Source organism: Mirounga leonina, unplaced genomic scaffold (assembly GCF_011800145.1).
Source record: "Mirounga leonina isolate KUSES-001 unplaced genomic scaffold, KU_Mleo_1.0 Mir_366, whole genome shotgun sequence".
NCBI classification, from domain to species: Eukaryota; Metazoa; Chordata; class Mammalia; order Carnivora; family Phocidae; genus Mirounga; species Mirounga leonina.
In genome coordinates, this window is record NW_023270709.1 from 7549709 (window position 1) to 7565296 (window position 15588).

Here is a 15588-nt window from a genome sequence, read left to right on the forward strand (position 1 = left end):
AACACAAAGAGGGGCATGTGAAGCTAAGAATGAATTTTACTCCAAAAGCCACGTCTAGCCTCTGGTGCATTTAAACAGGGGGAGTAGGGTGGCTGGGTGGGAGCAAGCATATCTTAGAGCCAAAGTTTTGGGTTCAAATCTTGACTCTGGTCCTTATAAGGTTCTTCAGTTGGATAAACCATGGTACTCCTTCCTCAAAGAAATCATCCACCTACTGGTGCCCAGCACCCTGCTCAGCAAGTCAGCTACCTGCATTTAGAGGGGTTACAGAGGGGACCAACAGTAGAATAGGGGTGCAGCCACTGAGATGAAGAGTAACGATGAGCTAAGCTTGCAGGGATGAAGAGGAGGGGATGGGCCTGAGTGATGTCCAGGTAGAATGTGGAAGAACAGGAAGCCAGGTAAAGGGAAGGTATCTTGGACGAATGCCCAGTCCCCAGCTTAGCTGGTCAGGTCTGGATGTGTGTGAGTTGCCTATTGCATCTGGTGCTTGAGCTGGAAACAGACTTGGGATGTAAACACCAAATCAAGGTGGCAAATGAAACTACGGATTGTGATAAAATTAAAGGGAAGGTACAAAGAGGGAAAAGAGGAAGAACCAAGCACAGGAACCTGGGAATGAATAGACCTTTGGGTACATCAGAGTCTCACGGGAAGCCAGTCCTTCAGACATGAGGAAGGAGAGGTGCTGAAACTAGGTGCTGAGCCTGGATGTGGTTTTTTTTTTTGAGACTGAATGTTCTAGTCAGGATTCTGGGGCCTGCAAGGGGCAGAGCCTGTGAGCAACATCCCTTCCAGGAGGCTGCCCAGCAGGGTCTGCCCTAATTTACTCAGCACCTCCCGGGATTGCCTTCCTTTAGAGTTTCAAGTTTGGGGTTAAGCATTAGGTTGCCACTAAAAGCTGTGCTTACTGTTTCTTGTCTCCATGAGTTTAGAGGTCTGCCACAGTCCTGGAATCTTTTCATCCTTGGTCTGAGAAGGGAAGAAACAGAACACTGAACTCGAATACAATGTGAATCCTCAATAAAGAACTGCTGAATGAATAAGAGACCACTGGACCAGAAGAGAGGATCAAGGGCTTGTTCTGGCTCCAGTGTGGCGGCAAGGAACTACTTTCTCAATTAATTTAGCATTCTGCTTAGTAAAGGGCAAAGGAGATTTTAGATGAGATGCTTCTGCCTATAGAAATGATTTCCGGTTAAGACAACATCACTGTTAGGGATCAGATGCCAGGGAGGGATAATTGTATAGGGAAAATATTTGTATTTATTCTCAAACTGTGGATGCACAGAAAGAAATGATGAGGGCATTAACTGAATAAATATGCTATAGAATAATATATATAATTGTAATGAATTGATCACGTAAGTAATTTTAAACTAGGCGAAAGGGGGTGTACTAAATCCACTCAAAAATTACCCCAGAAACAAAAGAATATAAGGCTAATAGATGCACTAATGACATCTAATGAGCCATCTGATAAATACAATTACCCTGAGAACAAATAAAATGAACTAACTGAACACTGATGAATATTAACTGGCAAATAAATAAAATTAATATATGAAAGCTACATAATTGGAGAAACAAAAGTGAGCTAAGCTTATATAGTGTTGCAGATTAAGTTAACATCTAGGGCCAAAGAGATGCTTTAAAATTGTGTCTGAAGGGGCGCCTGGATGGCTCAGTTGGTTAAGCATCAGCCTTTGGCTCAGGTCATGATCCTGGGGTTCGGGATTGAGTCCCACGTCAGGCTCCCCATGTGGTGGGGAGTCTGCCTGTCCCTCTCCCTCTGACCTTCCCCTTACTCATGCTCTCTCTCTCAAATGAATAAATAAAAAAATCTTAAAAAAAATTGTGTCTGAGGGGCACCTGGGTGGCTCAGTCAGTTAAGATCTGCCTTCAGCTCAGGTCATGGTGCCAGCATCCTGGGATTGAGCCCTACATCGGGCTCCCTGCTCAGTGGGGAGTTTGCTTCTCCCTCTCCCTCTGTGCTCTATCAAATAAATAAATAAAATCTTAGAAAAAAAAATCGTGTCTGAAACATCCAGATACTCTCCTGAAGCTTTATCACTGTACACAAAGGTACTCATGGTAAATGCCTTCCTTGTACCACGAGGCATTGTCCCTGATATGTGATGTTTCATTTTGAACGGTCTTCCTCCTTCCAATTATATTCTGCTCACTGAAGTTCGAGTCATTCCCTCTAATCCAACATATTCAACCAATCACGAAGACCAGCTAATTCTACTTCTCAGTGTATCTCAAAACCAGCCTCTTCTCTTCATTCATCACCACTGCTCCAGTTTGGCCTTTACCATCAGGACTAAAGAGAACTAATGCCGTTACCTCCTAACTGGCCTCTGTCTTCAATCCCCCTCACGTCTGGGGTCCAGCTGAAGGCGTACCTGTAGTCTGCTTAAAATACCTAATGGCTTCCCGCTGCCTAGCAACACGTCCCAGCAGTCTGGCAGGGCACATGGGGCTCCGTCATCTGTGGTCCCACTTCTGTGATCTGTCTACTCTCATCTTCGCCCTCTGTCTGCCATCAGTGGCCCAAACCGCTGGCAGTCCCTCACGCCCAGCACCAATTACATTTTTTTTTTTTTTTTACATCTGTCCCCTCTGCTTCTGCCTTCCTTCACCAGCGAATCCCTACTGAATCTTTACAGCTCGGGCCAGCTACCATTGCTTTCTAAACCTCACTCCCCTTCTGGACAGGCTATGTTGCATTGCCTGTCTGCTCCCACCACACGCTGCTCAATTCTCCATCAGTACACTGACACCACACTGTTAAAAAATTTGCAGTGAATGTATTACTGTGGGCACTGAACTGCAAAGCTCCTTAGGCAAAGGTCATGTTCTGTTTATCTCTGTACCTCTAGCAGGGAGAAAAGGGTCTGGCACATGGCAGGTATCCAAAGAAGGTTAGCTGAATGAAGGCTCAAGCCAATCTCATCATATTGAAACTACGTATTCCAGTGATAAGGTTTTTTGGACTGCGAATAAATACCTGGTAAATACGAATAAATACCTGGCAAATACCTGGCGCAGAATGTGACTCCAAAAGCTTAACTTGAGCTGGTTAAATCACTGTTGGCTACTACAAATTTAAATGATTTGGCAGCTGGACTGCCAGTGTGAAAGATAACTATGTAGTAGCTAATTTACTTGTATCTGCTGAAATATAGAGGTGACTTTGGAGTACCTGCTGTATGCCAAACACTCCGCCAGAAAGTTTGGCAACTTTAGCATTCTCATTTTATAGATGACATACTGGGGAGTAAATGATTTATACCAGGGTAACAGAGCTCATTGACCTTAAATTTGAAACATGTTTTTCTTCTAAGAAATCTGCATACCTAACTAACATGGGGCTTGAACTGACAACCCTGAGATCAAGAGTACTATGCTTTGGGGTGCCTGGGTGGGTCAGGTGGTTGAGCATCTGACTCTTGATTTCAGCTCAGGTCATGATCTCAGGGTCCTGGGATCGAGCCCTGTGTTGGGCTCCACACTCAGCGGGGAGTCTCCTTGAGATTCTCTCTTTCCCTCTGCTCCCCCTTCCCCCACCCCAAATAAACAAACAAATAAATCTTTAAAAAAGAGTGGTATGTTCTACCAGCTGAACCCCTAGGTGCCCCCAAAGCAAGTTTTCTTGATTCAAAGGCCAGGAATCTTTCTAAGTCAAGACTGCCTTGCTCACGATTCTCATTCATAATACTGAAAACAATATTTAAAGCAAATTAGTTCAGGAATGATAATATTAGGGGAAGAAATAAGGTATAAAAGAAAAAAAAAAGAAGTTCTAGCATCAAGTCATTGCAACTTTCATTTCTCTTTTATTTGTCATGAAAGACTTTGCTGTGAGCTATTTTTTTTGGTTTAAATCTCAAAATATTTGAGTTAAAAAAAACTGCTATACTTTAAAAGACAATTCCAATAATGAGTGGCTATGAAGCCATACAGATAACCAAGATGTCACAGTGATACATTACTATGTCATAACTTTGGAAATTCTAAATCTGCTTCTTAAAATGGGAGGGTAGAGATCAACTGAAGGAACCCTATTCAAGGCATTCCTATTACTAACACAAACAAAAGCCAGGAGGACCCATCTTAATTTAGCCGACTCTTGCCAAATCCAGAAATTCACAGCTTGGCTCATGTCAGTGATCTAGTTTTATTACTTAATTTGGTTTCTGCAGAATTTTCCTAAATTGGCCAAGTACCAATTAATTGAGAAAATAAATGCTAAGACATATGTAAAAATCCATTACCTGATGAAATGGGATTCAGTGTCAGGAAAGGGGTCATAGAAGAGAAGAAATAGAAAATGAAGTACCTTTCACCCACGACAAAGTAGTCATACGGCTATTGATGCAAGTCGTTAAGAGGCAGGCAATTTTCTATGATGCTCATTACAGCACTTCTCAAACAATGTTTTGTAAGTATACTTGTGTTAAAAAAAAAAAAAAAAGCATTACCCTGGTATAACACAGAATAATTTAAAGATACTTTACGGGATTTCATTTACTTTTTGCATTTTGTGGTCTAGCTTTACTCCTTTACTGTCTTAACAACATTCTCTATTTTCTCTTTGCCCCGATTCTCTCATTTATTATTTTTTAATTATGACAATTATTTCATCTTATTGTATGTATTCTTATAAATTTTTTAAATGTTTAGGGGCCAAGATGAAGTATAAATAGAAGAAATGGAATCTGGAAACTCTTATAAAAACTAAACTCAGTAAGTCAACAATGACACATAGATCTAATAATTTTTTAACACTTTGCTCTACTGTCAAGAGTAAAAAATGTTATTTTTCCCCACAATTCAGGCTGTTGACTATGTTAAATATTTTCTTTTCGAGGTTAATTGTACAATTTTACTTATTTTTCAAAATCATTATCACTCAACATGGCAGAACTTAGCAACCATAAAAGAAAAAAATTTTTTTGAAATGTCAAGCATATTTAATGGTAATGAATAATCCTTCTTTGAAGAGTCTAAGAAGCTGTTTTTCTTCAGTACAAAGAACTGTCTCTAGTTGTTGTGGGGATTTGTAAAAAGAAGGGATCAGGTAACAATAGTTCTAATAAAGTGCCATAGGCTATTCCATGAGTTCAATAGTAGATACTTGGAACAAATTTAAGAGTAAATTTGGGAAGAACTTAGAAAATTAAAGAGTTGCCTTTTTCTCTTTTATTCCTCTCCTCCTTTTCTGTGTTCTTGCATAGCCTGTAACATAAAAGTTAAAAAAATTTTCACAGAGAGGTATGATTTGTCAACATTTTATAGTGAGCAAAACTCTACTTTGGCTGCTTATTACAGAATTCTGTGGTTTCTTTGATTGCTCATAATATACACATCCATTTCAAGACTTAAGAAAAAACAGAAAACTTTTTTACTGGGGGAAAATCCTAATAATCTTGTTAAAAATGCCAAAAAGCTGCTGGACCAGTATTCTACCTACTCCAAAGCTCTAGTGCAATAATATATATGAGCTTTCAAGAACTGTTAGGAACAGACAAAACTGGATTTGTTCATTTGTTCCAAAGCCAAAGAATATTCGGCAGTGAGGTCTTTAGTGCAGCTGTCCTGTTTTAGAAAGGGAAAGGTGCTTGGTGTTGATGCTATTCACATTAAATTAGTTTATTCACCTTGGCATTCTTGATCAATCAGTGGTACATGGGGCAAAACAGGTAGTCAATGTCAAAAGATCTGTAACACTAAGTACAGAACTTGTGGAGGAAACCCTCTGCCTGGTTCCTGCTGTGTCCAGGAGCTCAAGGTTCCACGTCCTCAGTTTCTAGTTCAAAGAGAATAGACTACTAAATAGGAACCATTATTTAGTCCATTCATTAAGACTTCAATCAGGCTTCAATCATGTTGCATTCAGTGGTGTAGCAGGTAGTAACTGAGACCTGACATTACCAACAGTTAGTAATTTACCAGTCACAAAACTAGGGAGAGCCTGTTTAGCTACTTCAGCTGGAAAATAAATTGTGAAAATAAATATCTTTGGATTGATGTTTCTCAAACTTTTGAAGGCCAAGTCAGAGGATGCATGGGGTTGTAGGAGGTTTCCACTGAGGAGGGTGGAGTCCTGGAAAAAGCAGTGCCCTGGGGGCTGGGAGGCATTCTAGTTCCCATTCTATCATTTACCAGTTGTGAGACTTTAGTCAAACTGTTTATCCTTTCTATCCTCACCTTTGTTTTAGACCCATTTCATCACTTGCTGACTATTTCGATCAGCACTCAAAGTCAGCTTATGCTGGAACTCCAATCCAGTGCTTCTGGCTCCGAGGTGCCCCTTGTGTTTTACTTCCCCGACACCTCATTGTCTGTGCCTGGAATGCTCCTCCACCCATGTCTACATGTCCCTAGTTGCACAGACACTAACTGGTGGCTGGCCCAGCAGTCATTCCACTACAGAGGCTGGAATCGCTACACCCTCATTTTCCAGCCCCATGCCCAGCTAGTGAGAAAAATGTAACAGAGTTCTGGTCAATGCTATAACCAGAAGTCCACTAGAATGGTTCCAAGTTTACCCTTTCCTTATGAGACAAAAGCTTACTTTTTCCTGGTTGGGGCGCCCGTTTTTTCTGCTTCTTGCCTTCAATAAGGATATATTTGGAACTTCAATAGCTGTTTGCAACCATCAGGCATAAGCATGAGAGGAAAGCGAACACTCAAGACACCTTGACATCATCTAGTGGCTAAATCAGTTTGACCAGCTACCCACCTCTAGACCGTCTCTATGTGAGAATAAACCCCTTATGTACTGTGTAAAGGTTTTCTATTACTTGTACTCAAAAGCATTCCTATTGATAATCTATTTTTAAGGTGGTGCTTATGAGGACAGCTCCCCTTTACACCTTTTCCTCCTTTGAACTTTACTGATAAATTTTTTTTTTTTTAAGATTTTATTAATTTGAGAGAGCGAGAGAGATAGCGAGAGAGCATGAGTCGGGGGGAGGTGGAGGGGAAGAGGGAGAAGCAGGCTCCCTGCTGAGCAGGGAGCCCAGTGCTGGGCTCCATCCCAGGACCCCAGGATTAAGACCTGAGCTGCAGGCAGACGCTTAACCGAATGAGCCACCCAAGTGCCCCATGAACTTTACTGATAAACTTCTGATGATACTATGAAAATTAATAAAGGGAAGTCTCATTTGAAATGTAGTCGGCAAGCCCTCTAGGGGGACCTGTCACTCATGAACTTTCCATCTAGCTTACCCCACACTAATGGACTGGAAGAAGTTCACATTACTATCCCAGCAGAAAGAAGGTTTTCTCCTTGCCCGGCAACCAACCAGCCAAGGAGAAACTGCCACAACCTCAGCCAATGAGGAACCACCAACACCCTGAACTCTTCACTTTCCTCCAAGAGTCTTTTGTTCCAAGCAGCCCCTCCCAACCTCCTCCTTTTTCTTCTCCTTTGTTCTCCAGACTGGCTTATGGTTTGCCACAGCCTGCCTGTCCCGAATTGCAATTCCTCCGTTCCCAAATAGACTCATTTGGCTGGTAAAATAATGGGCTCTTTTGTTTTTTAAGGTCAATGGTCAGTTACCACTGTCTACCATTAATGGAAGGCTCATTTTAATTTGCAGCTCTCACCGCAATGCTTAGTGTACAAGAGGCATAATACTCAAATATTTAATGAAGAAAGAAGAAATTCTGATAATTTGGTAAGCATTTGGGCATTATTTTTGCTTTTTCTCATATTTTACATTATTTTTAACCTATAAGAGGAGAAATGGCTGATAAAAAATACCTCTGAATACAATCTCCTCTTACTTTTTAACAAATAATTATAAACATATACTGCATAGTTACTGTGCTAAGCACTAGGGATACAGATCGAAAACAGAATTTCTGCTTTCAAGGAATGAATGGCAGACACAAGTAAACCTACAATGACAATAATGTTTGATATATGTAATAATAAATCTGAGAGCACAGTGCTTCCTCAACATCCACTTATTTTCCACTTTATCCAGAAACTGGCTGTCAGGCAGGGCATGAATCACCTCAACCTCCCATCCTTTCCCATCTTCACCTCCTTCACCCACTGATGAAAAAGTGTCCCTCCTCCTGTCCCAAGACCAGCTGTGCTCTCAGGCACAGCACTTCTCACCTCTTGTGGGGTCTTGCTCTAGCAGTTGTCCAAACTCCCCTATCACGTTAACCAGAGTTCCTGGGGTGGCGGGTTGGTTTACACTGACTGCGGCTGTTCACTTCTTTCTGATTCACTTCTCAACGCCCATAATCCAGGTTCTGCCTTAACCACCTCACTAACACTGCTCTGGTAAAGGTCCTTAGAGATCTCCGTACTGCCGACACCAGGGACCACACTTCCATCTTTATTTATTGGACCTCGCTAAAGCAAGTGCCCCTGACCATAACCACTTTCTCAGAACACGGGACTATCTGGACTTCTGTGATACTACTCTCATTGCTTGTTCTCTTCTCGTTTTTAGACACGACGGTGTTACCCAAGTGTGGGCCTGGGGCCAGTGGGGGGTCTGAGACCTTTCAGGGGATCCATCAGGAAAACTGTTTTCACAATACCAAGAAGACATCTGCCCGTTACTCTCATTTTCTTATGGGTGTACAGTGGAATTTCCCAGAGGCTAAATGACATGTGATATAGCAACAGGCCGTAGGCAGACACAAATATAAGAATCTACCCTTCTTTTATTAAGACAAACATTAAAGAGATTTGCAAAAATGTCGAACAAGGGCACTCTTGTCACTAATTTAATGGTTACTTTTCATAAAAATGTTATTTATGTTAGTATGTAATGGCTTTATTGGCTGCCTGTCAGCTAAGAATAAAGTCCAAGTTTCTTAGCATGGTGCCTAGGCCCCTTAGTATGCGGTCTCTTTCACCCTCAGTCTCATCCTCTGTCACCCTTGAATCACACTTAACTCTCCAGCAATTAAATAATCTACTGTTTGTTGTTCTTGGAGTGTACTATGCTGCTTCACGCCTTTGACCCAATGTCATCTTCTGGGAAGTGTTCTTGATTCCACCCCCGTGCACGCCCATCACAGCACTCAACACAGTTTGTGAAAATGGTTTCTATAACTGTCCCACAGAGGTTAAAAAAGCCACTGATGTAGGTGCTTTGCTGAACCCAAAGCTCTTATCTTTCTATCTCCAGGTTTTGGTACCACACAGGGCAGATTAGTCTTCAGACACGTTTTTGGAAGCACTGAAGTAAAATGACACTTAGGAAAAGACCGGTTTGGATGGAGGTTGGGGTTGTGAATGAGGGGAATTAGGAAAACCTTTGTCCTGAGAAGGTCATGATTGAACTGAATCTCAAAAGAGGATGAACTCAAGACAAGAGTGTTTAAAGGGCATTGCCCAATACAGAGAACTTCACAAGGGGGAAGGGGCTGTCTTTGAAATTCACAAGACATAGCCTTAATACAGAAGGAAATTATTTTTTAACAAGTTTATTATCTTAGAGATCATACTAGTGGGAATCTCAGGTTTTAGGTCCATGATTTCAAGAAAGTGTAAAATGATTACTAGATTCCTATAGTTAATACGTTTACACATGTATAATAAATTTAGTTCAAAAGCATTACTCGAAGTATAATTTGAACAATTATTTTCTAAGTGTATATTACTTTACAGTGGCTCATGCAGAAACTCATTTCCAATTTTCTGCTCACCAGGTACAATTTGAATGGTTTTTCTGCAGTTTACCCCTGTTGACTTGGCATTTATTCACTTGATAAAAATTTTGCCTCAAATGTGGATTTCAGCACCTGGCTCATAAATCATTTCCAAATGGATTTTTAGTAATGTAAGAGTCCTCAGAGATTACCTGGTCCAACAAGCTAATTTTGTAAGAAAGAAAATTGAACTACTAAAGTTGAGTGACTTGTTGAAGATGACATACTCTCTGAGGACTCCTCCTTGACTTTTCCATGATGTGCTTTCATATCTACCCTATCCCTCCCTGCAGTGTATGACCTGTGTGCTGATTCCCAGTTCTTGCTCATTCTCAGTAAATATAAATGACAAAATACCTTCTTCCAGACTGCAAATAACTGGTTTCCACTTATTCACTTGCATATTTTGTAGCTTTCTTCAACAGACTTGGTGAAGTTCTTGGTGCTAAGTACTTTGCTAATTTTTTGTTAAAATTCCACCAGTATCCCTAATGTTTACAAACTTTACCTTCCAAAGTCATTAAGTAAAATCATGCTCTCCCATGAAATGGTTCTTTAAACCATCTGACTGGTCTCACTGGTAGGACCCAGATGTTGTTCTCAAATTTAAAGGATGAATAACTTTTCTATGCAGGTATCTAAAAATTAGATAGTCACTGCTTGAGAGGTTTGGTATTCTGTCCCATAACCAATGTTGTAATGGGTCTACTTATCACAGGGCCTGCCAACTCATATACCCACTGGGAGGGTGGCGCCTATCTGACCAGACTCTCTCCTAGGACACTCTTAGGCTGGCCAGTCACCCAAAGTGAGACCTGGCATAAATATGGCTCGAACTCTGAGATGATCAGGTAGTTAGTAAGAAACACCAAATCTGGAAGGATGCAGAGAGAAAATCATTAAGATACATACAGTAACGATGGGTCAGAAGTTAAAAGGAAGCAAAAAAGAAAGCAGAGGCTGTGAGGTAGACGAAAGATATATGAAATGATTAAGGGACTCAGGAGCAAATATGAGAAAGGGGCATGGAGAAAGTTGTGTGCTACACTGAGGGATTTAAGTTTAGACTCTCATTCTCCTGCTGCAAAGATGCTTTAAGCTGTATCCCCATCTAACGAGGCCAAGATAAACGTTTGGTATCCCCGAAGTTTGTGAGTTTTTTTCCTTTACAGCTCCTTGAATCTCCTTCTTACAAACCCTGTCCTCGCCTCACGCCCTCCTCAAAGCCAGTGCCCTAAGTAGAAAAGATTTGATCCTTGCAACCAAAAAAGCCAGTTAAGGCACCCAGGATATTAGAGAGGCTAGAGCGAAGCTTCAGCTTTCAGACATGTGTTACTGGCTGCTCACTTCCACTATCGACTCTTGCAATCCTAGGGGAAGTTCTAGGTATGCGACTAATGGGTCCTAGCTTGAGCACCTGCAGCTTCCACATCCACTCTTCTCATGGCAGAAACACACCAGGAACCACGCTCCCAGAGAACCACGCTATTCGACTTGGGGGAAAACATCACAGGACCTGAACCTCTTCTCCGATACAACGAAGGGCAAGCCCACCCTTGCTTTCCCCCCGAGGTTTCAGAGGGCCACGCTGGTCGACAGGGGTACGCTTTTCCGCGGCGGAGCCTGTGCATTCCCGTCCCGAAGTCGCCGGCGCGGGACAGGAGCTCCCCGCACCCCGGACCTCCCGGCCCCCGCCGCCCGCCGGGTCACCTGTAATTGTAGGCGCTGAAATGCTTGCTCTCTCTCAGCATCGCCCGGTACAGATCTAACACTTGTGCGCGGCTGGAGGCTGCCATTTTGGAAGGAAAAAAAAATAATAATAAATGGGTCCTCTTCGAGAAGGTCCCGAGTTTAACCTACCCCACGAAACTTCAGTCTATGCAAAACCACGAACGAAATAAAATAAAATGCCGTGGGGCTCGGTCTTGCTAGCCGGCCGGGCCTACGCCTGGGTGAGGACCGGCCCGCGCCTGCGGGCGCTGGGCGTCGCGCGCCGCTTCGGAGGCGGGCGCAGGCGGGCTCCGGACAGCTTAAGGGGGAGGCGCCGACACGAAGGCGTTCCCGTCCTCCGCCGGCGCCTCGAGGCTCCGGCGCCTCGAGGCTTCGGCGTACAGCAGCCCTACCAGCGGGCTGAGGCGGGAGGGGGAACGGCCGCAGGGCAAGGGCTGAGCCTGTGGAGGGACGCCGGCCGGAGGCTGAAGCACTGCGTGCGCGCAGCCCGTCTAGGAGCGCCTTCGCGAACGGCCCGAGGCGGGAACATGTAGCGTTACGCCGCAGCGCCTAGTCGCACCTCCGCGAGGCCCGAGGCCGCGTTGCCAGGGTTACCGAGCGCGCCGCCGGTCGACGCTCCGCCCCCGGCCGCAGATGACCCGCCCCTTGCGCCAGGGCCGCCCTCCGCGCTGCCTGAGAGGCCGAGCCGGGTTTCCAGGGGGCCTTTACTTTACCGCGCTCTGTCTGTGGGCCCCCAGTGCAGGGCGCTTTCTGAGCGCGGGGACGGGACGCGGGGGGCGCAGAGGCGATGGGTGAGGGACTCCCTGGTGCTCTGGCTCCGCCCGGGGCGACCGGCTAAGGGCCTCGGGAGCAAGGACCCCTTTCTTGTCAAAATGGCAGCGCCCGGCGTGCTGTGGGGGTATCTTTAAGGTAGGGGGTGCGGCAGGTAAGAGCCTTCCCAGGAGAGTAGGCAGCGTGCCGCGCCTCAGATTTGAAACACCCGGGTTTGGGTCTCCTGGGCGAGCGGTGGGTAAGTGCCGGCCTCGCTGCAGCGTGGGGTGCGACGTGGGCGGTCCGTGCTGGTGGTGGGGAGTTACTTGGCCACGGGATTGCCCCTCTTTCGGGTGTTCTTTGAGCTCTCGAGGTTTTACTTTGAGTATTCAGACCCAGAGTCTTGTCATCTAATGTATACAAAAGGTGGGGTGGCGTGGGTAATTAATTGGGAAAACCTCAGGGATTTAAGGACTCTGTTGGGCTATTTCAGACGCAAAGCAAGAAGTTAAGCAAGTTTTCTCTTGAAGATCTTCATGGCTAAGTTTTCTCTTTTGGTCTTTCTCTGAAGACGTCAGCTTTTCGGGATCACCTTGTTACGGTGGTGAATAAAGTTGGTCGTTGTGGTCCCTGAGCGTAGGACTGGGCGTAGAGAAGCCTGAGCTAGTTCTCCTTACTGTGTTTGCAAAGCATCTGTCTTGTTTTGGGACTTTTTCTGTCTATAGTCAACTTTAGGAAGAGCCACAGTTTCCTTGCTCAAAACAGAGCTAGGAGTAACTTTAGACGTGAAAAACTAGTTTGCCTCAACATCCGTTTTTCTTCAACCACTGAGTTGTGGTTGTATTTCATATCTTTAAGTTTACCTGGTTTTAAAGTGGCACTTGCTTTATATCAAAATCTCGTATTTTCTGGAACTTTAGAGGCAGGAAACACTTTTCTGATCTTGCTGCACTTTAGTGTACTTGCAACGTGGTGTCCTTGCACCCAGATATATTGTTAATACTACTCGTTATAATGCAATAGCATTTTAAAAAAACGCATGGGAGAGAACTTTTTTTTTTTTAAGTAAGATTTTATTTATTTATTTGGAGAAAGCGAGAGCGAGCGAGATCACAGAGGGAGAAAGAAGCAGACTCGCTGCTGAGCGGAGAGCCCCACTCCCGGCTGGAACCCAGGGTCCGGAGATCATACCTGAGCTGAAGGCAGACGCTTAACCCACTGAGCCACCCAGGCCCCCCAAGAGAACATACTTTCATTAAAATCTTTTAAAAAGATTTTTAAATCTTTTTTTTTTTTTTTTTTTAAGCTCTCCCACATCTATGAGCATCAAAATAGTTTTCTACAGGGTATCTGAACTTCTGTCACTCTTGCAGGTTGATCAGGTCATTGGGCAAGTCTTACTCAGGATTATTGAAAGAGATTTTAATATTTTGAGTTTTCCTTGGCATTAAAGGTTCAAGACCAAGGGAATTGCACATTATTACAGAGTAAGATTTAGAGCCATTTTCTCTTAATATTTTATGAGTGCTAATGATATAAAATGCGGCACCTGGGAAAACTACAGTATTCATGCAAGTTAAAAATAAAGAAAGCTATCAAGGTAAAAGAAAAAAACATGAAAGTTACATTGGCTTGTTTAAAAAGTGGGGTGCCTGGCTGGCTCAGTCATAGAGCATGCAACTCTTGATCTCAGGTTGGTGAATTCTAGATCTCAGGTTGGCTGTAGAGATTACTTAGATAAATAAACTTAAAAAAAATAAAAATAGTAGGACTTGCATTATTATATTTTGCTATCATCTACAAAATGAAGTTGGAGTAATTATTACTGTATACAATTGTTTATGTCTAATTATCGGGCAATTTAATCATTAACGTATATAATTAATGTATCTAAATGACCTTAACTTTGTTATAATCAAATAAAGCTTTTCAAATAAATATATAAAGTTTGGTTTGTTTGGGTAGCCTAGTCATCTGTTAGTACAAAGAATAGTTGAGATTAGGAAAGTGATAGCATCCCAGTAGATGCTAAGATAAGTCCTCACAAAAATACTTTTATTGTATTTAAAATAATATACCATAATCTTGGATATCATTGCCTTGAACAACTAATAAAAAAAAAAAAACTACATCCCAAAGCTAAATCTCTATTTTTGTACATCTTTATTGCAGAGATGAATGTTTTCAATAATAGCTCTATCTGAGATTGAAACTAGAATTGGGCCAGTACCTGAGGATTACTTACTTACTTATATGTCCTTTAATATGCATCTATTCTGAGCTGACTATAAGCCAGCGGTACCCACCTACTACCATCTTGGCCTCAAAATGTAAAAATTGCCTTAGTATTCACCTATCCATAGTTAAGAAATAGTTCTTTACCTATGTAAAACCTTGTATTAAAATTAGGATTGCTGGATTGCTAATGAGCACTTAATGCTTTTTGAAGAGAAATTTCTCCAAACATAATAAGTAATAGGACAGAAGTATACTGTCTTAGGCTTAAATATTAAAATGATGTGTAAAGAAAATCTTGTATAAATGAGCAACTTGTGACATTATGATTTAGAAATTATTCCACTCCAAACATGGATCTAAATCTTTATGTAATTGTCATTTGTTTTTATTGATCCTTCATTCTAATAGAATATGAAGCTGGAAGAGACCTTGGATATCTATTCCTTTTTATAGATGAACAGACTGAATTTGAACTGAGTATGAACAGACTCCTTCATTCATTTATTCAGCATTTATTGAACACTTCCTAAGTGCCATATATTATCCAAGATGATGGAGTTACCATGAAGAGAATCTTTCTCCCCAGAAATGGACAGGGAACTAGATAAGCAAAGTATTAATTTGTTTTGACAGGTGCTATGATGGGGTAATATTACCAAGTGTCTGGGGAGTACAGAAGAGGGCCATTCGACTAGGACTTTGACCTAAGGAAAGACTTTCCATCATAGAAGGTGTTTACACAATGAGCTAGTAACAGCCAGATAAAGAATGTGGTAAGAGCTTGTAGTGTATATTCAAAGCAGGAGGCATGAGGGACCATGACCCATTCAGGAAACTCTGGGAGAGGGGATGGGAGGGACCGTCTGTGAAACCAGACATGATTAGCCCGTACCTGATTTATTACGATGATGTTTCATCTGTTTTGTGGATAAATTATTTTTTTGACGTTGGCTAGTTCACCCAAGTAGAACTTAACATCTGAACTATTGAAATATAGGTTGGTTTTTCAGGTGTTGGTTGGCTTTTGTTTTAAACCATATTTTTGATCCTGTATTCTAGGAGTACTGAAATTCTGTTTACCTCTGCATTTAACAAGGGATAGTTGATCAGCCTGGTAGTTCAAGCCACTGTTCTTGTGGATATTTGAGGGCTATAAATCAAATACTGGTCCCTTTT

The 15588-nt window shown here is 42.5% G+C and overlaps 2 protein-coding genes across 11 annotated transcripts in view; one reads left to right on the forward strand and one right to left on the reverse strand.

The window, feature by feature from the left end:
* The window catches only part of LYRM4 (LYR motif containing 4), a 277622-nt gene extending 265627 nt beyond the window's left edge, over window positions 1–11995 (reverse strand). The window contains exon 1 of one of the 7 annotated variants that reach the window (XR_004683814.1): window positions 11404–11985. Coding sequence is in view for 6 of the 7 variants with exons in the window: in XM_035030788.1 (XP_034886679.1) it covers window positions 11404–11489 (86 nt within the window). In the remaining variant the exon portion in view is untranslated. Of the gene's footprint in view, window positions 1–11403 lie in introns of all 7 variants that reach the window. The other 6 variants (XM_035030788.1, XM_035030785.1, XM_035030783.1 and 3 more) reach the window with 6 other exon arrangements.
* Window positions 11996–12277: 282 nt separating this feature from the next.
* The window catches only part of FARS2 (phenylalanyl-tRNA synthetase 2, mitochondrial), a 616343-nt gene continuing 613032 nt past the window's right edge, over window positions 12278–15588 (forward strand). For 2 of the 4 annotated variants that reach the window (XM_035030777.1, XM_035030780.1), the window contains exon 1: window positions 12278–12433. The gene's annotated coding sequence lies outside the window, so the exon portion shown is untranslated. Of the gene's footprint in view, window positions 12434–14549; window positions 15186–15588 lie in introns of those variants that run through there. The other 2 variants (XM_035030779.1, XM_035030778.1) reach the window with 2 other exon arrangements.